The 25222-nt window shown below is 42.6% G+C and overlaps 1 protein-coding gene across 1 annotated transcript in view; it reads left to right on the top strand.

Moving 5' to 3' along the window:
* Positions 1 to 3102: 3102 nt before the first annotated feature.
* ano1a (anoctamin 1, calcium activated chloride channel a) overlaps positions 3103 to 25222 on the top strand; it is a gene marked incomplete at both ends in the record, with an annotated part of 100967 nt that continues 78847 nt past the window's right edge. Inside the window, 4 exons of the mRNA XM_080730140.1 lie at positions 3103 to 3226; positions 13174 to 13325; positions 20774 to 20963; positions 24504 to 24644. Coding sequence (XP_080586266.1) covers positions 3103 to 3226; positions 13174 to 13325; positions 20774 to 20963; positions 24504 to 24644 — 607 coding nt within the window. The remainder of the gene's footprint in view (positions 3227 to 13173; positions 13326 to 20773; positions 20964 to 24503; positions 24645 to 25222) is intronic.

The following is a 25222-nucleotide window of genomic DNA, read 5'->3' on the forward strand; positions in this document are numbered from 1 at the left end:
AACATAATTTTTGTGTGCAGTGAAACGTTCCGGCTAATGCCTTCCTCGGCCTGCAAATGCAACTAAGGCATAAGTCAAAACAATTGGCTGCACACTGGACGCCATAAAAGATGTATAAATAATAAGAGATGAGTGGGTCATAAAACTTTGCAAAACTAAAAACTTCACATATTTCTACTCTAAGTGTGACACCAAATGAACAGTCCAAAACATTAATTCTGTGAACTTTTAGTAATAATGCAATTCATTAGTTTCTATTACAGACAAATTAATCAACAATGAAAAAAATCCTAAAAGCATTCTATCATTTTATTTTTTGGGTAAAACATTTAAATTAAATAACTTAAAGGGGGAGGGGTGTCTCCCTACTACTCCTCATAATGTAGACCATTTTCCTTCCTTGTAGGAGAAAGTGTTTCTCCAATTGTGATGGTGACCATTGTTTGAGACATTCCAACAGGTTCTACATGCATTCACGCAGCACGTTTAGGCGTGGCGTGTAAAACGACACCCAGGGCTACGTTGGCAGGGAAGCAGTGGACTAAACAAAGGTGATATCACACACACTAACAAACGACAGAGAGAGCTGGTTCATCCAACAATCCCCATCATGCATCGCAGTGAGACTAGTATGCCACACCCCGGCCCACACCTGCAGTGTGTGGGAAGGATTTGGATTTCAGGCGACATCATTCCTACCACACTGACTAACTGACTAACCCAACGTGAACAAAACGTTTCGCAAACACATCATGTCTGCCACAGTGGGTGAAGAAGCAAGTCAGCAAACCAATTACAAAATAGGACTTATCGTAAGCTCTGGGCTCAGAACTGACTTTACTGTCAGAAAAAAGAAAGAAAGAAAAAATAAAAACAGGATGACATGAAATTTAATGAAAATTAATGAAATAAATGTGCGACTGAATTGATTGACTTTCTACTATTCGACTATTACACGCTTAAAGGGAGTGCCCTAACCCTAAACCTTAGGCCCATGGGAGTGTCGCCACTCCGACAATAAGAAGTCAATTTCGGAGTGGCGACATGTCGGAATGGAGAGAGCCTCCCGCTTAAAGGACCATTTCTGCCATTTTCAACCTATGTTTAGCCTAAGTTCATAAGTGCTCCTTACTAGTGCTCTTTATAAGTTGGAACGATTTCTGTTCTCAGAGGAGGGCAGCACAGGGCAGCTTAGAAACCTGCCTTTTTTAGATTGAGTTTTACATTGGCTGTTAGAAAACTCAGGGGGCCTAGAATAGAGCTCTAGGCTATAGGGACACCAGTTCAACTTAAAACTGGTTAAGCATATGGGTTTAAGTGGTTAAACCTAACCCCAACTATAAGCCTAGCTAACCCCTCTAAAGCCTGAAACTGCAGGCTCCATCTCAAGGAGCAAGGACTGTGAAACACCCTGAACCAAGAGAAAATGAGGGCATAGATGATATTTTCTTACAGGTGGTGTGTTCATGGATGGATTATGGCACTCACTGGCACATAGGGTCCAGTGCCCAGGGGCCCTTGACTGCCAGGGGCCCCTGAGTTGGGCCTTGGACTGCAAGACTCAACAAGCTTTCTTGACCCAACATGCCTTAACTACATCTTGAGTAATAGGCCTATCAGTGTGTTGGCCTGCCCAGGCAAGATGTGTTCATTGTTATAAATGAGGTGTACATCTGCAGTTTGTTCTGTTCACTGCATGAGGACAGAGCAACCGTGTTTTGAATATGTAAATGTGCTCATAGTCATATTGTGCAAACATTTGGTAGGGAAAAACAGTCAAGGCTTGCAGCTGTATCATCAATCATTATTTGTAGCTATCATTAATTTATTTACGATGTCATTTGTCACTGTTGCTGCTGTGGCACATAAACATCTTATTGTACAAATGCATTTGCATTTCTTCTGCACTGTTTTGAGGCTGAACAGATTCCAGCTTCTTTGGAGACAACTTCTCTGTATGGACGAGTCCATGCACGTCTGAATCTGATCGGAATGTCTGCTCTCCTCCATGCATCAACCCAGACAGCTGTGAGCTGTGCCCCAGCGATGTTGTTGTCCCAGCCCATCCTGATAGCCTGCTTATGTCTCAGCTCCAGTCCTGGCCAATCCACTGTGTCCTGTGGGCGCGTGTGTGTGTTTTGCAATATACAGTGTTGGAAAAAGATAGGCCTACTCAGTACTCACATTTGTTACTCAAGTAAAAGTGTCAACTACAATGCAAAAATAGACCTATTCTGTTACAAGTAGAAGACTGGTTGAAATTGAAAATACTCAAGTAAAACACAAATACCTCAAACTTGTAGGCTACTTAAGTAGGCCTACAGTAGCCTACTTAAGATTAAGAACATGTAGTCTACTATCCACTTAATACACCACTGGCGGCAATATAGCAGGGCGCTCCGCTCAGCAGAGCCATAAACAAGTCACTCCTCCGTGGGCGAGGAGGCTTTTCCCACACGAGTGGAGGAGGAGGAGAGCGGAGAAGCACTTCCACCTGAGTGGGTGACGAAAGTATTTCCTCATTATTCGCCTTCTTGAGAAGGGAGTCGCTGAATCCCAGGGAGGCACTGTGGAAGACAGGTGAGTCTGGCTGTGGACCAGGAAAACTGCGGAATTAAAACCTGGATAATTGAAAACCGGTCTCAGAGGAGTTTAAAAAACAGGTAATTATATAATTCAAACCGCATTATTCTTTCTCCATTTATCGTTTATTCGTTCGTTCGTTGGTTCGTTCATTCATTCATTTATTCAAATTGGGTCAAGCAGTTTTGTTACAGTTGTCATTCAGTGTGTCCAAACTGTCCATTGTGTGCTCTGACTGTTTCATGTGTTATGTGACGAATTTACACGGTAGCTTATAGCCTACAATAGCTATCTATCTATAGCCTACTTTTGAAGTAAATGGTTTTAAAGTAAAGGGGGGGGGTCTACGTTGTGAATTTTGAATGCGTTGGGTGGATTGATTTCAAGCTGAATGTTTGGGAGTTTCTATACAGCAGTGCCGCATGCCAAAAAGAACAGATCTAAAACTAGCTGTTTGCTTTTAGATCTGTTCCTTTTGGCCAGCGACACCGTCGTAGCCTACTAGGGGCCGGGGTATAAATGAGGCTGGCTACTGTCAGTCAGTGTCACCTGTCTGGGGACGCTGCTGCGTCGCGTCTGTGGCAGAACAGCGTTCCCAAGGAACCAGCGGCGGAGCAGCGCCCTCACGTGAGGACACCGTCTGGTGCGCTTTGAATTCCTCTTACAGCAACAGAATGAAACAGTTTGAAATGTCAATTTAAACGATGTCCTTCAATTAAGATATTGATTGATGTGTGCCGTGCGGGATTAAAAAGCAGTTGCCTGCTGGATTCGTTTTGCGCATATGGCGCAGAGAGTAGCCTAGACCGAAGATGTCCAAAATGTCCACACCACTACTGTAGGATGTAGGATCGAGCTGTCCAGCTAGGATCCCCTCCGTCTGTAAATATGAAAATATGTTAAGCTATTTAGATTTTAAAAGACGTGGAGACCACGTGCAGAGTTCAGTCACCTGCATTTCAGAGACACCTCGGCTGAACCTGGATTTCTAAAAGAGACTATAAAGTGGTTTCATTTGGCTGTCGGTGCTCGTCTCGATGTAGCAACACTTGTTCTCATTCGGAGCGTAAGAGCGCACATCAGAGTAGGTAGGCGTATAGACCTACTATAGGGCAGTGTTTCTCAAACGTTCACCATCACATTTCAAGGTCTTCCCCTTAACTCTGACAGTGTACAAATGGAACCAAATGAACCCGTTACACATGTGTACACTGTCAGAGTTACAGGCTTGTATGGGTCAATTTAGACCCCCCTAAAGGAACCCACAGACTCCCTGGAATCCACTTTGAGAACCACTGGCGTAGTAGGCTTATACCGGTATGCACACAACAGGGTGATTGCTGTAAAACTCCCATAAGATGGCAATCACATTCCCATGGAAAGAATCATGATTTGGATTGAATGACCACTGCCAGTGCAGACCAGGCGCTCCTCTGATCGCCTGCTGTAACAAGCAACCCCAACAAATACGCGTGGGAGGCGTCAAGGCGCTCCTCCACGCACCGCGTCACGGCAGTGATTGAGCTGTGAAATAAGGGTGGATTTAGGCACGACTCGATCTGTGTGTACAGTGGGAGGGTTTTGGGGACATGCCATGAATGCATGTTGTATCACGTCTCTCTCCGTCTGTCTCGCTCTCTCTCTCTCTCTCTCTCTCTCTCTCTCTCTCTCTCTCTCTCTCTCTCTCTCTCTCTCTCTCTCTCTGTCGTGGATAGATTGGATTAGTGTTTGATTAGACTAGAGGTGTATATAGCCAGGCTCAGAGACACACACACATCCACAGAGGTTTCCGCCGCGGGGCGCTCAGCTGGAGAGGTTGGCCATCCATCCATCGTTTCCACGCAGCAGCAGCAGCAGCAGCGGAGCGTCAGACGGATTTAAATGGTTTCTCAGAGAGCACCGAGGACAGATTCTCAAGTGTGATTGGTCTAGGCAGCCAGGCAGCGCCTTCTTATAAACGCGTTTCAATGGAGGGAAAACGTGATGATAGAGAAGAACCAAGTGGAAATGCAGATAGCGAGAACACTAGAGAGGCTGGTAAGATTTGATTTTCCACAAATCGCATTTTATGTCGAGACATTTGTCACCTTTAGGCCACTAGGCTGCGTTTCCAATTGTTGAGCTTTGCCTACTGCCCTACTCAAAAGCTCATTAAGATAGGCCTATTCATCAATTATGTCAGGTGGATTGTGATGCTGCGTTTCCAATTGTTGAGCTTTGGCTATACTGCCCTACTCAAAAGCTCATTAAGATAGGCCTATTCATCAATTATGTCAGGTGGATTGTGATGCTGTTCTGTTGTTCGGCCAAGGCTGTGTAATAGTAGCCTACCTATAATCACCAATTTTCTCATAAACACCAGTCGCAGTTATCATTAATATGTTTTTGGATGCATGCCATATCCTCCTGATTAGCTAAATTAGGCCTATGTGATCACCTTATATGAAATAAAGATAGACCAACCCTCATTGAAATGCAGGTGTCATAACACAGAGGTACTAATAGGAATGAATCAAAGATAGGCTACATAAGAATGCAAAAATCACACCAAGTGTGAAGTGAGCGGTGCTATTTATGTTTCATCGGACATACAACAAACATTGAGCCATTTCTTTCAGAATGTATGCCAGATGTAAGCCAGGTTTCAGAGCCTACAACTGGCATGTTCCGGGATTGGACATTTTGTACCACTATTGTGCGATGAGGGGTGCTATATATGAGTTAATTTCATCAAGCGTCCCACTAACCAATCACAACGTGTCCTGCAAAGCTTGGTCAACTGTGTAGGTTTGAACCCTGACATTTTAGAACACGCTTTTCCCCTAGATTTCAACCGGACAACAAACTGTTGTGAAAGGATGTAGACCATATCTAGGCCTAATGTATTGAGTATGAGTTAATGTCATTAAGCATCCTAATAGATTTGGCTCTAATTTGGGATGAGGCGGGACATACAACTTTGAGCCATTTGTTAGAATGTAGGCCAGTTATTTCCCTTTTCTTTGTAACCCTGCATGGTTGGCTGCTTGCCCCTGCTCATCCTTTCTACCGGTACCTCATACAGGTCCGGTCTGTTTCAGAGGAGAGGGTGATGGGTCTACCAGGGGTTAATAACCGAATGCCAGAAAAGTCGACCTCTTTCAAAGTCGACCCCAAACTCGTTTCCCAACGGGTCTGAGGCCTTTAGCTAGATGCAGAATAGACAAAAATCTAATATTTGCTTCTGGGGGTCCCTGGAACAAAATATTTTGTGATGGGGGTCCGTAGCCAAATACATATCATTCTGGGGGTCCTTCACATGACAAAGTTTGAGAAACACTGATGGCCACATAAGTTTTTTTCAGAAAATTGTTATGATTTAGAAGACATTTGTAGAATGTGCCTATCAGTGGTTAAGGACCCCCAAAATGTATTTTTGGCCGTGGACCCCCATCTCAAAATAGTTTGTTCCACGGATGGACCCCCATTGCTAACCTTTTTGTTCCAGGGACCCCCAGAAGCACAGATTTGATTTTAGTCAAATCTGTGGCTAATTTTAGCCACAGACCCGTTGGGAAAAGAGTCTGGGTCGACTTTGAAAGAGGTCGACTTATCTGGCTACCTAATAACCAGTCACTTGAAGGTCGCTGTTGTCTCTTACAGTGATGTTGCTAGGTTTTCAATGTAATGGGTCCCGGGACCCACAGGTGGTCATTCAAATGGGTCCCAGAATTATTTTATGGGTCCTGCGACGACGCACTCATTATGTATCATCGGTGAAAACATCACAAAGGACTTTGATTTAAACAAATGGTGGCAAATAGCTACTTGTAGTATACTTGTATGTAGTTAATAAAGGACAGAAGCATGGATTTACAAGATGTTCTCAATCATCTCATCATCAATAATGCCAGAACGCACAGCGTTTCTGCTATGACTGATAGCAGAAAGGATAGAGTTGTAAGCACCCCTGGGATGCAGTGATGCTTAGTTTAATGCGTCCTTCAAAAGAAATATGCCTATTTACAAAGAGTGTATTTTGAAGAAATTGGAAAATGGCAGGTGGAAATGGGCTTGACTTTTATGGGGAGTTGCGCAATGAATCATGATCTAAGGCAGGCGTTTTCAACTGGTGGTCCATGGACCACTGGTGGTCCGTGGAGGTATTGCATGTGGTCCCTGAACATGCGTTCAGTAATGTTCAGGATGAGTTTCAGGAATAATTCCCAGAGCTTAGAGTAAAAGTAAAATGTATTTGACCTTAACTACAGTATACAGTACTTATCTCTGTGACAGTAGTATTTTCATGCTGGCATACCTGAAGAATATGTACAGGGCAAGGTTCGAGCCAGAACATGACATGAGACATGAGACTCCACTATGGCCAAGAAGAGACATGGACCACCCATAATCATGCCACTCGATGACCTGGTGACCTATGTCAATGCGTTGACTGGAAGTAGTTGGGAAGTAGGCGTTCAAGAACTTCACAATCCACACAAAAGGAAGGAGAAGTGGAAGTGTACCGGATTGCAGTTATCATTATTAGGAAATGTGCACATGTGTGACTGTCCACTCATACATAAGTTACAAATCAGTATATCAATTAATTTGAGTTTAATATAGAAGGCTGGATCAAGGAAGAGAAATTCTCAAAAACACTCAATCACTCAAAAATGCTCTGCTCACTAGTGTAATATTTCAGTAATTATTTAAGAACACGTGTCCATTGACAATTGTCTTATAAAGGGTTATGCATATTTTAGTTTGTATAATCATACAGTGTTATAAGCTGATTATAATGCATTGATTATAGACATGGGATGCATATAGCAAGTGTTACCAAAAAGACAAATCTTAGTCCATATCCCGACCTAACAGTGGTCCCCTGGTTGATTCTTAGTCAGGGTGGTGGTCCCTGGTTCACAATCAGTTGAAAACCCCTGATCTATGGAATCCAGGGGTGTAATATTTTGATTGTACAACCATTAGTTCAAGAGATATATGCCAAAACGTGAAACAGTCTCTTATACAGTAGTACCACCATGAGTCTGATTTGAAACATTTTGAGGTTCTTCTATGGATTACTGAAAGTTTGCGTGCAGTTTTGTACCGTTCGGTCCAGCGTTCGGTCCAGTGGTGCTCGATATTCTCACAGAATTATCCCCACCTCCGGCCGCCCCGGATGCGTAACGAGACATTATCCCCGCCTTCGGCAGTTCCGGCCTTGCGGATATGAAAAGTAGGCATGTACATTAGTCATAGCACATGTTGAGGTGCTTGAAGGTTTTTTCAAAAAACCTGTCATAACCATACATGTCATTGAAGTTGTCCAACACTGTAGCAGCAATAACAACGACTCTACTACTTTGAAACCACATACCATACAGTACATACAGTATATAATGAGCCCTAGTCATGACTACATTACCTGTCAACACCAGATCTGGGCTGAATACACATCAGGTATTTGAATCGATTGAAAACAAGTCCATTCGTGTTGTTGTGGTATCTCATGGTACAGAATAGGGGTGAAAAGTTAAAGGTGTTGTAAGTCATATGTTTATTGTGGGCTCGCCTATAGGCGAGCACACTTTAGTTCTTGTCATTATTTATCTATCATGCATACTGTAGACGGGAACTTCGGTTCCGTTCTACTCCTACATACTTAGTGAGAAAATGAAAATAAAAACATCAATGTGTTCAGTTTACAGTGGCGAAGTGTGCTATTATTTTCTATAGCAATCGGCCAAATGGTGGCGCTGTAGGAAGCCTTCGAAAGTGCGATCTTTGAACAGGTATAGCTCATGCTGTGTTATACATACAGCCATGAAACCTGTATACACTTATGCGTCTCCTCATGCCGAACAACTTTTACCCTCTAACTTTTGACCTCTGACCTTTAGGTCTCCCACAATTCGGAATTATATGAAAAACAGTAAAAATCTATCTCCTCCTGGGTTTTTTTCGTTACGCGCACGAAACTTTTTTTTACATGAACTTTGGACCAATACGGTCAGATTTATCTCGGCGGATTTCTTTTAAAGTGAAATATAATTTTTTAATAATTCAATGTATATTGCGGTTTTATGCAAATTATTCTTCGGCCTCTAAATCATACATGCAAAGTTACACGTTCATGGCATTTGGCAAAGATGTAGAGGGTTAGTCAAAGTATCACTGAAACCAATTTTATTCCAATCGGCCAAAGGGGGGCGCTATACGAAGCGTTTGAAATTTCAAACTTCAAACGGGCATAAGTCATGACTCGTTTCGTTTGAAGTCATGCAACTTGCTTACACGCGTGCTTTGACTCGAGCGGAAGACATCTGTGTCATTGTTAAGTAAGCGCCGCCCTTCGATTTTCCGCCATTTTGAGCAGTTTGTAAAACGCGTAAACCCGCTTTTATTCTGGAATTTTCGCTCCACGTGCACAAAACTTTTTTTACGTGAACTTTGGACCGATATCTAAAGATCTGTCAGATCGGATTTCTTTAAAATGTAAACATGCTTTTTTAATAATTCAATGAATATTGCAGTTTTATGCAAATTATTCTTCTGCCTCTAAATCATCTTGCAAGCACATTCCCAATAGGTCAAGGAACAGATACCACCCTTCTCACATTGGCCTGTTATAGCGCCACCAGCAGGTCAACTTTTGCACAACACATTTTTGGAACAAAATGGACCAATCTTTGACGTCAGTAACGTCAAAGAGAGCACTGCCTGCGATCTTGACATTGTGTACTTTTATAGCCATTGTTTTCTGGCTTGAAGCGAGCCCACAATTGTTTCGAAGGAACAATATTTTCTAGTGTACAATTATTATTAGTTTTATAATATAGTAATCATTTACTGTTTGTTCAGGAACCCTGTTTGTAACATGGTTCTCCCATCTCTCCAGCTCCTAAACAGGGGAACAAAAAAGAAAAATGTTATCGTATATTGTCAGTTACAATTTGGTCTGCCCATTTGTTTTCTTTCATCACTTCCATTTCAATTGTTTATACTGTGTCCTCTCTCTTGATTAGATACATGTTGACCTGAAAATGTATTTTCTGTTCACTAAAGAGCTGAAGAGACAGGAGACTCTTTTTACTGAACAAATACTCTAGTCTATAGCAATGATTACTATCACAAAATTAACGCTTATTTTAACAACAGAAAAGTGTCGCATGAAAATATCAGACATAGCAGATGTACAAGCTCAATATGTTTTTTACATGTCTTTGAAAATCTGTGAAATTCTTTGAAGATGAATTTGCCTTTAATGACATGCCAATAGGCACCCCAGGTTGAAACGAGTTGAAGTAAATTCCAACGGCACTGCATGGGCTGATAAGGAGCCACCGTGTCTTTATAGGGAACTGGTTGGTTATGGTTAATGAGAGTTTTTGTTTCTTAGAGATGCTGTGTCACTGGACATATTTTCTTTTTAGCCTCTAGTAATGTTTTTGATGAGTTTAATGTAGTAGTTTAAGGTAATAGCTCAGCCAGATATGTCCATAAAGTATACTCATACTGTATATATTGCCAAATACAGTAAACAAACATTCCTAGATCAGTACAGTTGTATTATACAGAGGTTCCTTGAGACTGTATGGTTGACTAATTGTTCACACAATCAATCGAGTAACAAGCCGACTTTGAAGAAAGTCCCCAGAATAGGGATGCTAGGGTTCACGTGGTCTTTTGCACATTTGTGTGTTATGTTGGTTAGTGAGAGATGTTATCAGAGAGCCCACATTTCAAACATTTCATTGCTCAGCAATAAAATCTGGAATGTTAATTTAATTCTGAGAGCATAAAAATTGACCCATACGGGTCCCTCCAGTCTAACCCTGAACCAGTACTTCCAGAAAAGGTCCCTCCAGTAATTCCAGTGTTACAAACTCTCTTTCTGGAGCCACATTTTCTTAAATTTTCCCTTTTTCTTAACAGATTTGGTTGGCTCTAGTCTGTTCAAACATTGTGAGGTTGTTAGACTTACTGTAATTGTTAACAAGGTGCGTCTCCCTTTAAGGTGTGTGATTTCATAAGTTGTCTGCATCAGTTAGTTGTTGTGCTAACCTGCCCGACTCCCAGTGTCTTCACTGGTCACACTCTCTTGAGAAAGAACAATGTTGTAAGTCTGTTTGTTCCCACAGAATACTACTTTACAGGCCTTTAACCAATGAACCATATTTGAGCACAATATTGTGTTGATATGACATACATTTCTATGTTATATATTTATATTATGAACGTACAGCATCAGGCATGTTTTTGGTGTGTGGATTCAAATATTGCTATCTTGTCTTCACAATGAAGGAAATGTACCATTGCAATCTTCTTGCAATTGATAAGCCTTTATTCAAAAGGGCATTAAAACATTGATACTGTCATACTGATATGTCACAGCGGTTGCCGTCAGTGAGATAGTTGGAATCTAATAGTCTAATCTAATTATACAGGAGCACATGAACACGAATGAACACACCATCGTGACAGTAGAAAAGGATTTGCAGTTTTACTGTATATTTTAGGGATGCACAATGCACAACACTGACATTTTGGCCAATATCCAGTTAATTGCATGGTCAAATTAATAAATACCGATATTGCAATACAAGTTTCCAGTAAGGTTGACCTTACACCTGTTATACAATAACTGTGATTCTGAGCGCAGATGCAGACAAAAAAAGTGTGTTCTTAGTAACTGATTTATTAGGCCTACTGATGCACATATTAGTTGTAACAACTATGTAGTAAAGATATAACATTGTTTGTTATATCTTTAAATATAAAATAAAAATATACCAATATTGTGAACAATCATGCAGGAATGATTGTGCATCTCTAGTATATTTACCACCAAACATGCATAAGTAGAGAAGGCATATAGAGATTAGAGAACCTGTCTGTTGTTGGCAGGAGTGCTTGTTCTCAGCTTACAGTTGCATAACATTAACAGGTCAATGTAAATTGTCTCCCACCACTCTCTCATATTCCCTGTGCTGCGCGTCTACACCTTCAGACAGGATCTGTGGCTCCTGAGCAATATTTACAAACACATAACCATGACTGTAGGTCAATCGAATTTATGAAAAGCACCTTCTCTTTATAAGTAACTAGAAGCTCGGCGCCCTGGCCAACTCGGGAACAATGTAAATAGGGAATGAATGCCCCGCCCTTTAATGCAAACCTCATTATACCTGTTGTCATAGGATCTGTTTTGACCATCTGTTTGCGTGTGTCCATTTATGCCCATGTATGGAGATATCTGTCTGTCTACGTCCATTTTATGCCCATATATGGAGATCTCTGTAGGACCCGTTTTGACCATCTGTTTGCCCGTGTCCATTTATGCCCATATATGGAGTTATCTGTCTGTCTGCGTCCATTTTATGCCCATATATGGAGATCTCTGTAGGACCCGTATTGACCATCTGTTTGCCTGTGTCCCTTTATGCCCATTATGGAGAGCTCTGTATCTGTCTGTGCCTCCGACTGTGTTGCAGACACAGTGCCGGTTCCCCCTTTAATGCAAACCCCATTATACCTGTTGTCATAGGACCCGTTTTGACCATCTGTTTGCCTGTGTCCATTTATGCCCATTGACTCATGGGGTGTACGTTATGTCAGAGCCTTTTATGAAGTGATGTCACAATAAGTCAGCGCTTGCGCCGATTTCCTCCGGAACAGCCTGATGTCAACAATCAGCTCCGCATAAGGGGATTCCGAACGTTTTGCGCCGGTTCTGGAAAACCGCGCATCGGATCGGGTCGAGGCCCGGCACTGCACTCCGTGCCGCGGAAGGGAACACGCGTGCCGAATCTGAAGCCGGTGGGACGAACGGTTTTCGAGTCCATTTTATGCCCATATATGGAGATCTCTGTATCTGTTTGTCTGTGTCCCTTTATTCCCATTATGGAGATCTCTGACTGTATCTGTCTGTGCCTCCGACTGTGTTGCAGACACAGTGCCGGTTCCCCCTTTAATGCAAACCCCATTATACCTGTTGTCATAGGATCTGTTTGCCTGTGTCCATTTATGCCCATTGACTCATGTGGCGTACGTTTTGCGCCGGTTTCGGAAAACCCGGCACTGCACTCCGCGCCGCGGCGGGGAACGCGCGTGCCGAATCTGAAGCCGGTGGGACGAACGGTTCTCGAGATACGCGGAATACAGACAGACACGCACGCACGCACGCACGCACGCACGCACGCACGCAGAGACTTCTCGCATTTATAGATAGATATATATTCTTATACAGTATATCAATGAATCGACACAAAAAAATTAAATCATTTATTTTTAAATAGATGACTAAATCGATTTGTCTGATTAACCACTTAACCCTGTTTTATAATTGATTGTACATTGGTGGCATACAAAAGTAGGGAAAGTAGCTTACGTGTTGTGAGCTTGTAGATCTTCTATTTTCACTATTAAAAAGGCGAGATTTGAGTACTGAGAAAAGCGCTATATAAATTGGATGTATTATTTAAAACAACAAAACAGAATCCCTAATCATAATCGAAGGAACAAGTTTGAAATAATCATGATACTGATTTGAAGTCATATCGCGCCCATGCAGCCCTCGTCTCATCCTCTGTACTCTCTGTGCAGTTCCAGACAGGACCCGTGAGGTCGCTGAGCGTCCAGGCAGCCTGCAGGAGGAGCAGGTGATGCAGTCAGCCGTCATGTGGATGAACGACAACTACCTGCCCGTTCCTGGGGAGGAGAAGAACCCTGACATGCCCAAACAATATGAGGCCATTGTAAGTCTAACAACACTTCACTCACAGCTTTCTGTTGTACTGAATGCCGGTCACCATGGTTACCATGCAGCGTGTCACCTTCCACACTGCTTGACCCTCAACCCCATCTGTGATCTACCCCTGGAGCTACTCACTGTAGCTCTGAGACTAGCTCACAATGGTTAAGATCTGGCTAAGGGGGGCGACGAGTGAAAAGGTCAAGATCTTTACCTTTTCTGAACATTGTATAAAAGAATTAAAGGTGGTATCCTACCGATGTCTGTAGTACCGACACTCTGGGAAAATGTACACGAGGTCCTCAGAGTTACTACAGGGGGTCCTCCAAATCTTCCAATCCTTTTTATATTAACACATTGAACCCTAGTGTCTATATTCTGAGAACTGTAGCCGAAAATAGCAGATCTACAAGCTCACAACGCCTCGCGCTGCGGGCGTTGTGAGCTTTTAGATCGGCTATTTTTGGCAAAGAGGTTTGGTGTAGAGGGGAAAAAGAGCAGACTAAGTACAGAGTAAAAGATCAAGTTTATTAGGTAATGACGGCTCAAGTGGTTAAATATCTGAAGACACAAATTGACATGAATCCAAAATACACTGATGATTGTGCTGTCAAACGAGGAAACTATATGGAATCTATGAAAAGGTTGTGGAGGTCCCTGCTTCATCTCTCCCTCAACTAAGGGGTCCTTGGCATGAAAATGTTGAAGACCCCTGTTTTAAACAACTATTATCCTGCGCCAGATTTAACATGATCACTAATGTGCCTCCACATTCGCACCACATACACTTTCCCAATCAGGAATGTGCACAATACGCTGTTAAAAAAAAGGTAAGAATCTGACTGTTTCACCGGTCACCCCCTCTGCTGGATCTTAACCAAGCGTGACAGAGTGCTGGAGTGACAGCAGAGAGGGAGGTCACCCACCACAGTGCTGTACTATGTGTGACATCTGGCTGTACCCATTCTGACAGCTCACCACGCTTGTGATTAACCACTGAAACACATACTTCATTCATTGTAAATCAAATAGCAAAAAGAGCAGCTCTACAAGCTCACAAAGTGAGCCTGTTGCCATCTGAATTTTCATTTGGAAAGCATTAGCTTATACCATGGATGCCAGACTGTTGCAAAATGTAAAAAAAACATGTGCTATAAATAGTTGCACAACCACTGATCTATCTTTCTAGAAGCAGGTCACACCCTGCATGAACGAGACAAACTCTGAGATAACTTCTTTCAAAAGAGTCCTTATCACACGACAGACACAAGCTGACCATCACTACTTACTTCATAAATTAACTCTTCCAAAACTGTTACTTTTCAGGAAATAGAAAAAATAACCTGTGTTCCAATTGATCCATCCACTTATTATTCAGTCACAAGCCCTTTCTTTGGTTCAATATTGAAACCCATTGACAGACATAAGCACTTTAAAACTGGCTTCCCTATTGTGTCATGTCATTAGGCAAATGTGTTCAAAAATGATTGATCTAAGTACTACAGTGGATATTTTTGCCAAATATTCGCCTATTTTTGCTGAATGTTTGCCTATTATGACTCCTGAGAATGCTGTGACAGTGCTCATAATGATGTGTACCGGTTCAGTTAGTCCACATAATAATCAAACTGGTTTAAGCCACTGGACCGGACCGGGTGAACCGCAAATACTGTAGGTCCAAGCCTAGCAAGATGTTTTGGTTAAGGTGAGGGTAAGTTGTTTTGGTTAAGGTTAGAATTAGTTTTGATTAAGGTAAGGGTAGGTTGTTTTGGTTAAGGTTAGGCTGAACTTGTGGTTCCTGGTTACGGTTGAGGATATGGGTTTTGATAATATACTACCTGCTTGAATCCACAATATCACACTAATTATGGTAAAGGTACTATTAAAACTAGACATTTACCGTGAGAACAAAGTCACCTGGTGAGCATAGTGGTCTGGGCCACAAGGGCGCCAACCTGGAGAGATTCCAGCGTTCCAGTGTGTGCGTCTATTGTCTTTGCTTTATCAGCTTATCAATGAAGTATAACTGCTACAGCATTTGTGTTAGAGAACTGTGGAACATCTAGGGGAAATGTTGGTGTGGAGTTCTTCATTTATGTAACACAGTCTATTGTTCTGCAGGGAAGATATTCTTTATTAAAAAAAGGTTGCACACACACACACACACACACACACACACACACACACACACACACACACACACACACACACACACACACACACACACACACTTTGCACGCATGCACATCATGCAAACACACCGTACTTTGTAGGTAATTATGGCCAATACGCTGACCACGCATTCAGCGAGCGGTTCTCTTGTGCGTTCCCAGCGTTCTCCTGAGACGGCCTTTGAAGACAGCAATAGAAATACAGTATATAGATTTTCTAAAGAAAAGTCCCCATTGATGACTTACTCTTCCAATGTTCCATGGGCTAATTTGTCACATTTTGTGCGCAGTCTCGCTGCAGACTTTCTATTGTATTCTATTGACTGATATTAGGACAGGTCTGCACAGGGTCATGAATCAAATGATGACCATGTTGTGCTAATGACTACTGTGGGTCCGATTCCATACAAGCAGGGTTCCATTTACTGGGGGAGAAGGGGAGGTGCCTCTATTCATATTCATTCATTTGCATGTCTGGTGTTGTTGTTGTTATAAACATCTGCAAAAAGATACAGAGACTGATATTTTTGATATTTATGTTTTACTGAACGTTTGATATAGTATCACAATTTAACAATTACAATAATAATGTTAGCACAAACAAATTTCGAATTGTCAAAATATTTGTCAAGATTTGCAATAAATAAAAAAACGTTTTCAAATTAGCTCACGTGTCATGATGCGACACTTTGTGTTTAAAGAACTTGTAGATTGACATGTTCTTTAATGGTCACAAAGTACATAGGGCTTAAGTTGCCCCACCCCACCCCGTTTCCTTACAAATCCTACCCTGCACACAAGCACTGCACAGGAGGAAGTGATTGATTCTAAACACTCTCGCCATGACAGCTCTATTGGGCAGAACTCTCCACTGCACCAATGAGATATTGGTCCAATATTAGATATGAGATTGCGTATTAGAGGCAGAGGCACAGCTCATCCATCCAGCCAACAAAATAACAATCGGCTAATGGCACAAAATGGTTTTGTAATTATGTGCCCCACGCAAGGTACACAACACTGCAGTTAGCAGTAAATTACACAATACACATACACAATAGAATCCTTAATATTAATTTAACACTGATGAATATTTATACACTTTCAGAATTAAATTAACACTCAGTTTTGCGGCCAAGTTGTTTATTTCCTCATTATATTCATGACATGAGATAATTGTTCAGTTGCTAAAGGTGTCGATTTGTTTTAGTTGTTCAGTGGAGTATCAATACAAATGTACACAAACACTGAACCACAGTGATTTAAATTGATTGCGATCGAGCCATTGTTATTATCATTTGTCTTATGTGACAGTTAACAGGAGTATATATCGTTATTTACATGTACGTAGGCTGTCACGCTGCCCACTTGTTGCTTCTCTGTATGAATGAGCTCAGATGATATCTGATCTAGTTGTTCATTCTAAACCGATGCACTAGTTATTTTTACAGAAGGGGCTCGAATGACCAGAAAGGCATGTGGTTTGAGTGTAAATGAAGCCAAATGGGTAGTTTAGCTCTCAAAAGAACATTAAGTGTGGTATTTCTTAATACCAAATCTCTAAATATCCATTTGCCATATGAATGGGAATTGATAAGGTTTTCTTGATGGTAATTCCATTAGCAATTCTTTTTTTATCAGCTCTCAAAAGTAAATCACCATGTGCTCCTGCGTGTAGACAAATAACGTCATTGTTTTGCAATGAGTTAACTATCAGAAAAAACATGGCAACATTGATGAAAGGAATTGATAAGCTCCCAGGCAAACAATGTTGATTCAGTGAGTTAATAACGATTACTGTTCTGTAACGATTGCGGTTCTCAATTCCCATCACTAATTGGAGACGTGTTCATTTACCAAATGTGGCAAAGCACTCCAGCAGAGCCGCTCTGGCAGAGTGCTGTTGCTGTAGCAGGCAGGAGAGCACAACCACAACCATGCCTTCTTCCCAGATAAGTCTTTCCCCATGCAAGATCTCACTATTTCCATAGATAATGCATTGGTGACTTCGGTTCCAACTGCTAGAAACCTTGGTGTGGTCCTGGACAGCCAGCTATCATTCAAGGCACACATTGCATCAGTCACCCGGTCCTTTAGGTTCACACTCTATAACATCCGTAAAATCAGACCTTTCCTCACCCAGGAGTCAGCCCAGCTCCACATGTCTCCCCCTTCTCCGCTCCCTCCACTGGCTCCCGGTTGCGGCCCGCACTGAATACAAAACACTGATGCTGACCTTCAAAGCAGCCAAAGGTATGGCTCCTCTATACCTCCAAAACCTGATCAACCCCTACACCCCCACCCGTTTCACTTAGATCAGCCAACACAGGGATGCTGACAGAACCCTCTCTAAAAATCCCAGGACAAAAATCCACTCGTCCTAGACAGCTTGCCCTCCTGGCCCCCAAACTGTGGAATAAGACTCACTCCCTAGCTTCTGCCGTGGACTGAAGACTCACCTCTTCAGACTCCACCTAAACCCATAGCACTACTGTAACACTTCCCCCCTTCCCTCAATGACCATCAATGACCATACATGAAGCTAGATAGCATTTATTTTAGGTTTTAGAAGTTTTTTACTAATTAGGTGCGTGGTCTACCTATGTTATTGTTTTTCTAGATTGATATTCCTATGCATTTGTTATATTGTTATATTGTTGTTAATGTACTGACTAGAGCTGGGATGCGATTAAAAATTTTAATCTAATTAATTACAGGCTCTGTGATTAATTAATCGCAATTAATCGCATTTTAATCACACATCGATATTTGACCTGAGAAGCAATTTTTTTCAAGTAAAACACATTTTGTTATACAAGTGAATCAACGAGTGAGTTTTTTAAATCAAAATTTGGCATCCACTGGGCCAAGCAAAGCGCTCTGATCGGCTACTTCTCCCTTTGCGTTTGTTGTCTCTTCTTGGTTGGTGCATCGCGATGATCGGTATGCCCAAAACTGAAGGTTCTGTGGTGCAAAAACTAAGTGCGATTAAAATGAGTTAATTTTTTTAATCGCGTTAATTTTCTGTAATTAATTAATCGCAATTAATCAGTTAAAGTCCCAGCCTTAGTACTGACATATTATCTTGTACCCAGGGGCAAAGGAAAGTGTGCTGCATTTGCCCCGACATACAAAGTTGTCCACCAGAAATATTATCTATGACCCAGTAGGATCACAACCTATATGGACAACCCGGTCAATTTGTACAACAAAGTCCAATATGGCCGCCTTTAAGTCCAATATGGCCGTGAATAGGGCAAAATTTTAAACTGAGGGATATTTCCACGAAACTTCACAGGTTGATCAATGGTATACATATGAAAATTTTTTGTATTGCAAGTTTCCATGAAATCCAATATGGCCGCCACAATATGGCCGCCATAATGTAAGGACCCATGCCTCTAACTTCTGAACCAGATGAGCTAGAAACGCAAACTTGGTGTCTATTTCATGATGTCTGACCATGGGAGACTCAATGGAATAGCTAATTTTATTATTGGGTGTGTCTGGACCTTTATTGTGCATATTTGCAAGATGGTGGACTCCCGAAATAGAGCTTTAACACAATTTCTACCATGATTGTTGACTGCTTTTGCAAATACAAGCAATATGAATCCATTTGCTAAGATTTATGGCACAGAAGGTACTTATACCTATATTATTCTTGAGTTTGCATGTTGTCAAAATGGCTGTAAACGAGATATTATATTTCCTGTCCGATTCTACTGTATGTAGTTGTAGCAATGACTTCAGATACAATCAGAGACCAAAACAATGTATCTTAGAAATTATTTTTTAATTAAAAAAAAGAAAAAAAGAGAGAGATTATCTCAATGATATGAATGCAACTGCCTTTTTGGGTCTTTCACACATAGACATGCACATGCTTTCCAACAACTTCAGCTTAAGGGAAATTATAATGAACACATGATTAAAACAGGCTGCATTATAACGCAAATTATTGCTATTCACTATCACTGTCATGTGTACCTATCCTGCTGCATCTTGTCTCCAGTCCTTGGCAACGACACCCCAAGTAGCATGCAATTCCCTTCTTCGCACATGAACAGTTTTTCTGGCAGCCTTTGATACAGCTACATGATATTGCCTTGTCCATTGATATAGGCCAGGCTGGCTCTGTAGATGGACAGGGGACTGCCTTCCCATCACTGAGAGACCATCCATATTCAGTGAAGCAAGGGATGTCAGGCTTCGCGATGTGTGCGGTTTTATCTATTATGGCTGCTAGAGCAGCTCTTTTCAGGTGCAGGCCAAAGGCATTTTCTGTAGGTGGCAGCAGCTTCAACAAGGTTGATCGATTATTTAGGAACTTGTACACTCTCAGCTTTGCCAGGTCAAAGTCCTCCGAATGGTCAGCTTTTGATGCATATACAGCTATTGTGAGGTCTCTAGCCTGATTCTTGACATCCTCTGAGAGGGAATAAGAGGAATTTTCACCAAACTCCTGAAGTGCAGGGAGATCTAGACCCATGCTGGTCTTGAACCATGCCTTCTTTCCAGTGAAAAAGGGATAGCTGGTGGTATCTCTGCCACTCAGGCTGTGAATAAAGGGCAGGGCACGACACTGTGCGAGTCCAAGGGCTGAGACCATGTGATGGATAGGAAGATATGCATCCTGCTCTGTTCTCACCCACAGCTCTGGAAGGTCTAGGAGGTGGGTGGCAGCATGATATAGGCACATGATGATGATGATGTCTGTGTCATTAGCATGGATGACAACTCTGTCAACTTTGTGAGCCTGGACACTGTAGATGGTGTGTAGAATTACCCTTGTGTCGGCCTCCTGTTGTGTTGACTCTAGTGCAGGGACATCAACAACACACCCCTCCTTGATCACCACACTCCTTGTCTCTTCTTTAAATCCTCCACTCAGGTAAAGATGGGTTGTACCAAGAGCAGACTTAAGTGTCTCATTTTGACACCATTCTTCACAGAGGAATCTTAGAAGGTTTGCTTTGTTTTCAGAGACAGCAAAAAACTCTTGAGGATCAGGAGCTGTATATTGTGCAGAGACTTCATATTCTTTTGCAGGTTTTGAATGGACATACCTGTGTTCCTGCTCAGCTGTCTTAAGACTGGGTCCACTGTACCGGTCACAGCAAAAGTGTATGATGTCTGTGTTGGCCGGCACATCCTTTAACAGCAGACGTTGGTACCGTTCAGCGATTGCTCCAAAGGCTTCACCTTTCTGAAAGGACCAATGTCGTATGGCATACATGGCATCAATTACTACAGATTTTTTCCGTTCATCTTTTGGCAGTTCCTGGATGATAGTGACTTTGGTATGTTCTTTAAGGACCTTCACAAGGCTTGCCTTGGTGCCCGTTCTCATCCTGCCATCTTCCTGGAAGAGAGATGGGGGGAAGTCACTGCACTCGTGGTTGCCTATGAAATTAGGAAGGTCCAGTTCTCCGCCACTGGCAATGATCTGGGTCATGCGCAGGAGGGCAGTTATTTCATTGCTTTTGCCAGGTGCTGATGTCTTCCCCTTTGACTTTTTGGATTTTGTGTTTTGAGTGTGGAAAGTGTTAAGCTTCACTATGCATGTCTTCTTCTGATCGCTGGAGAGTGACTCACATAGTGCCTTCCGACCCAGTTCTTTCACAGCAATCAGGTCAACCATGACTGCAGAATCAGCACACTGTCCGGTTGATATGTTGATCAGGGATGATGTGGTCACTGTAAATGGGTTAGTCTCCAATGCTGCCATGACCTTGACTACCATCTCTGCATCCCTGGTTACACGACTCTGACCAGACTCATGGTGTGGGTTGTACGAGTGGAGGTGGAGCATAGACTTGAGCTAAACTAAAACCAACGTTGGCTTATATTGATTAAAAGTGTCTATTTAGTAGCAGGTGACCTAGCATGTTTCTTGACCAGGTAATTCTTCTTTGATGCTTTAATTTATTAGAGTGATCACTAACCAGCACAGAACAAGTTTGACACTCAGTTCACTGTGCATTTGCAAGCTCAAATGTTAGAAAGGCCACACTGCTCTGACTTAATTATGTGTATTGCCAGGTCACACTGACCTTTATAAATACCAGCTGTACTGATTGGTCTCTGTCATTGCTGACAGCTTTTACTTTTATCCTGACCACCTAAGTTTGTCCTGCTCATATCACTCCAATTATGCTGTGTGTCGATGAGCTCTTCCCTCTATACGTCCTGGATGTATAGAGGGAAATGAGGGCTAAAATACTTATATAGTTATATTTAAAATATAGGTTATATCACCTTTAAGTCTCTTGTGGTCAGAAACCATGCAATAGACACCAACTTTGCATTTCTAGCTCATCTGGTTCAGAAGTTAGAGCCAAACCTATTTTCTGGGCGCTTATATTATGGCGGCCATGTTGTGGCGGCCATATTGGATTTCATGGAAACTTGCAATACAAAAAATCTTTGTATTTATACCATTGATCAACCTGTGAAGTTTCGTGGAAATATCCCTCAGTTTAAAATTTTGCCCTATTCATGGCCATATTGGACTTAAAGGCGGCCATATTGGACTTTGTTGTACAAATTGACCGGGTTGTCCATATAGGTTGTGATCCTACTGGGTCATAGATAATATTTCTGGTGGACAACTTTGTATGTCGGGGCAAATGCAGGTTTCCTAAAAAAAGGCTGGTTTGCCCCCTGGGTATTGTGCTTATTATAGTGATGTGTATTACCTGCTTATTGTAAATCGCTTTGGATTAAAAGCGTCTGCTAAATGCCTAAACTGTAAACTGTAAACTGCTACAATGTGTGCTGCTGCCTGCAGCTTCATATGGCATAGATTGTGTTTACGTTGTTGATGTGTGCACGTGTGTGTGTGTGTGTGTGTGTGTGTGTGTGTGTGTGTGTGTGTGTGTGTGCGTGCGTGCGTGCGTGCGTGCGTGCGTGCGTGCGTGCGTGCGCGTGCGTGCGTGCTTGTGTGTGTGTGAGGTGGGGGTGGTGGTGGTGGAGGGGGTGTGCAACCGTGCAAGATTGGATTTATTAACAAAAACAGAGGGGGAACATTTTCTTAACCACTTAGGCCCCTATATACATCACTGTATGACAAATAAGGAAAATAGCCAATCCACAAACGCTGCCAAGTTGTGATATAATCAAACATAAATATCAAACATATATATCAGTTTACTTTTCCCAAAAGGAAGTGCTGTAGGGTTAGGGTTAGGGTAGTGGGATGTTAATGTAGTGGGACCAGAAGCAGGGCCAAAACGTATCCCCACCGGACATAAAACATTAATGACCTGAGGGGGGGATATCAGAACTTGCAGAGGCACGGACTTACCCAACATCCCCCGGAGCAAATCCAACCCTGTTTTCATGTGTGTGCGCGTGCGTGTGTGTAGTGTATGTGCTTGCTCATGTGGTTGTGTGTGTAGAGGGGGAGGGTAGTGTTCCCATGGGGGGATTGGTGAGAACTGTGTTCCTCCTATTGGTGGGAGGATGATGATGATGATGATGTCACAGCCGTACATCCTCATGTGCCCTCAGAGGGGTGAACCCATGCAGACCCCCTGGCCGCGACCGCTGCTACTTCCTGCTCTGACACTGTACTATTGACCATGGAGATCCCACAGGGACCACACACACACGCACGCACACACTCACACACACACACACACACACACACACACACACACACACACACACACACACACACACACACGCGCGCGCACACACACACGCGCACACACACGCGCACACACACAGTACATACATTTGCACGCACACATATCGTCGTTGTCAGGGAGAAAACCTTGTACTGTATGTCCAACACCGTTTATCTTGCATTTATCATTTTATAAATGATTTAAACTAGTGAAAACAGCCGATCTACAAGCACACAACGCCTCGCACCGCGAGGTGTTGTGTGCTTGTAGATCTGCTGTTTTCACTACTTTTGTGCGACGGCCTTGTATGATGAAGCAGGGCTTTACTTTGCGAAAGAACATACACATTTGAAACTTGGAGATACGAGGTTTCCACACAGTAGTGTTTGTTCGCTTTCAGAAGGCTGGTTTGTGGGCTCTTGAGACGAGCTGCTTTTGTTCCGGCAGCCACTTGAACGCTGAGCAATTATTTACTCTGGACTGCGGAGTGTTTCTTTGTTTGTAACATCTAAGCGGCAAGCAGAGGCCTCGCACTGCATTTATCCCTCTTTATAATTGAAAGTGGACTTAAAAACTGGTGAAAGGAAAACTCGATTGTTTCTTTTTCTTACACAATTGGCTCCAGAGATGATCCCACCATTTTCAAAGCAAAACAATACTCTATAATGGCTATAACAAAATACTGCATCGAATAACCATTGAACACTATAATCCCTATTATAAAATGTAAAGAGCCAACCCAGGTCAAGTTTATTAAGTATAGAGCACTTAATCCCTGTGCTGTATATACTTAGTTAGTGGTCCCCCTGGGCTCTATATTCTAGGGCTGCTCCTTCTTTCCCCTCTAGAGAAAATATCCAATCAGCACCAGTTTAATGTTCCAGTTTCAGTCTGCTCTTTTTTGTTTTGTTTATTTCATCACATCCAATTTCACTTGTTTACGCACTGTTAGTTCTCTCTCCTTATGGGATCAAATTGGTACCCCAACTTTCTGTTTACTAAACCCTGCTGGCAGCATCGCATCGTAAACAACTGTGCCTCAGCGTGTCGTTATAACCTCACAAGTATTAACTTGCGGTCACGGTCGGATAGTTTTCCGTAGTGTTGTACAGTACTTTTGATGGATTTTACTAAAAGAAAGGTGAGTTCTATCCACCGGAGCATGGAGCATCACCACAGGCAAACCCAGAGACACAGCACTCCCCCTCTCCTCTCCTCTCCTCTCCTCTCCTCTCCTCTCCTCTCCTCTCCTCTCCTCTCCTCTCCCCTCCCCTCCCCTCCCCTCCCCTCTCCTCTCCTCTCCTCTCCTCTCCTCTCCTCTCCTCTCCCCTCTCCTCTCCTCTCCTCTCCTCTCCTCTCCTCTCCTCTCCTTGTCAGATTTCACCACAGGGGTGTCGGGGAAGAAGTCTTGTGCCAGTTGTATGGTTGTATGGCCATGCAGCTGTAGTGTGCAGGCAAAACAGAAGATGTGGGAGGTGTGCAGAGGAAAGATGCAAGGGGGAATGTGGAGAAAGACAAGTAAAAGCAAAGTGTGTACACTGTGGTGGGGAGCACTAAGCAGGGTCGGCTCAGTGTCCTAGGAGAGAGAAGGAGATGAAGGTGAGCAGCGTTAGGGCTGAAAGGAAGGATCATATGCCGAGGCGGTAAAGAGAGTGGAGAGGGAAAACAATACAAGCAGTGAAAAGAATTCACAGCAAGAATCCGAGAGGAAGGGCAATGAGCCTGGTGAAAACACTGGTACGGACAAGAAACGTTTTTTGGCTTTTATAGCAATGGTCATCAATTGTCAAGAATAAAGATGGTGCTGGAAGCGGCTAGGAGGTTTCTGGATGTTCTGGATGTCACAGGAGAAGACTTATATTGAGAGAAGGATTCACACCATCTCAGGCCTCAGGGGCTGGGGTGTAGCGCATTGGAAGGAAGAGAAAATGAAAGGGGGTCACTTTGGGGTGGACAGTATTAAGTTTGCACAGCACAGGGTGAGATTATAGAAGAAATAGAGGTTGAGATAAAAGAAGAGGGCGGTAATGCAACTACTAAGGTTGCCAACCGCAATAAAACCCCACGAAGAAGAAGAAGAAGAAGAAGAAGTCTTG

The sequence above is a fragment of the Nannobrachium achirus genome (genome assembly GCF_963921795.1).
Source record: "Nannobrachium achirus genome assembly, chromosome: 7".
NCBI lineage: Eukaryota > Metazoa > Chordata > Actinopteri > Myctophiformes > Myctophidae > Nannobrachium > Nannobrachium achirus.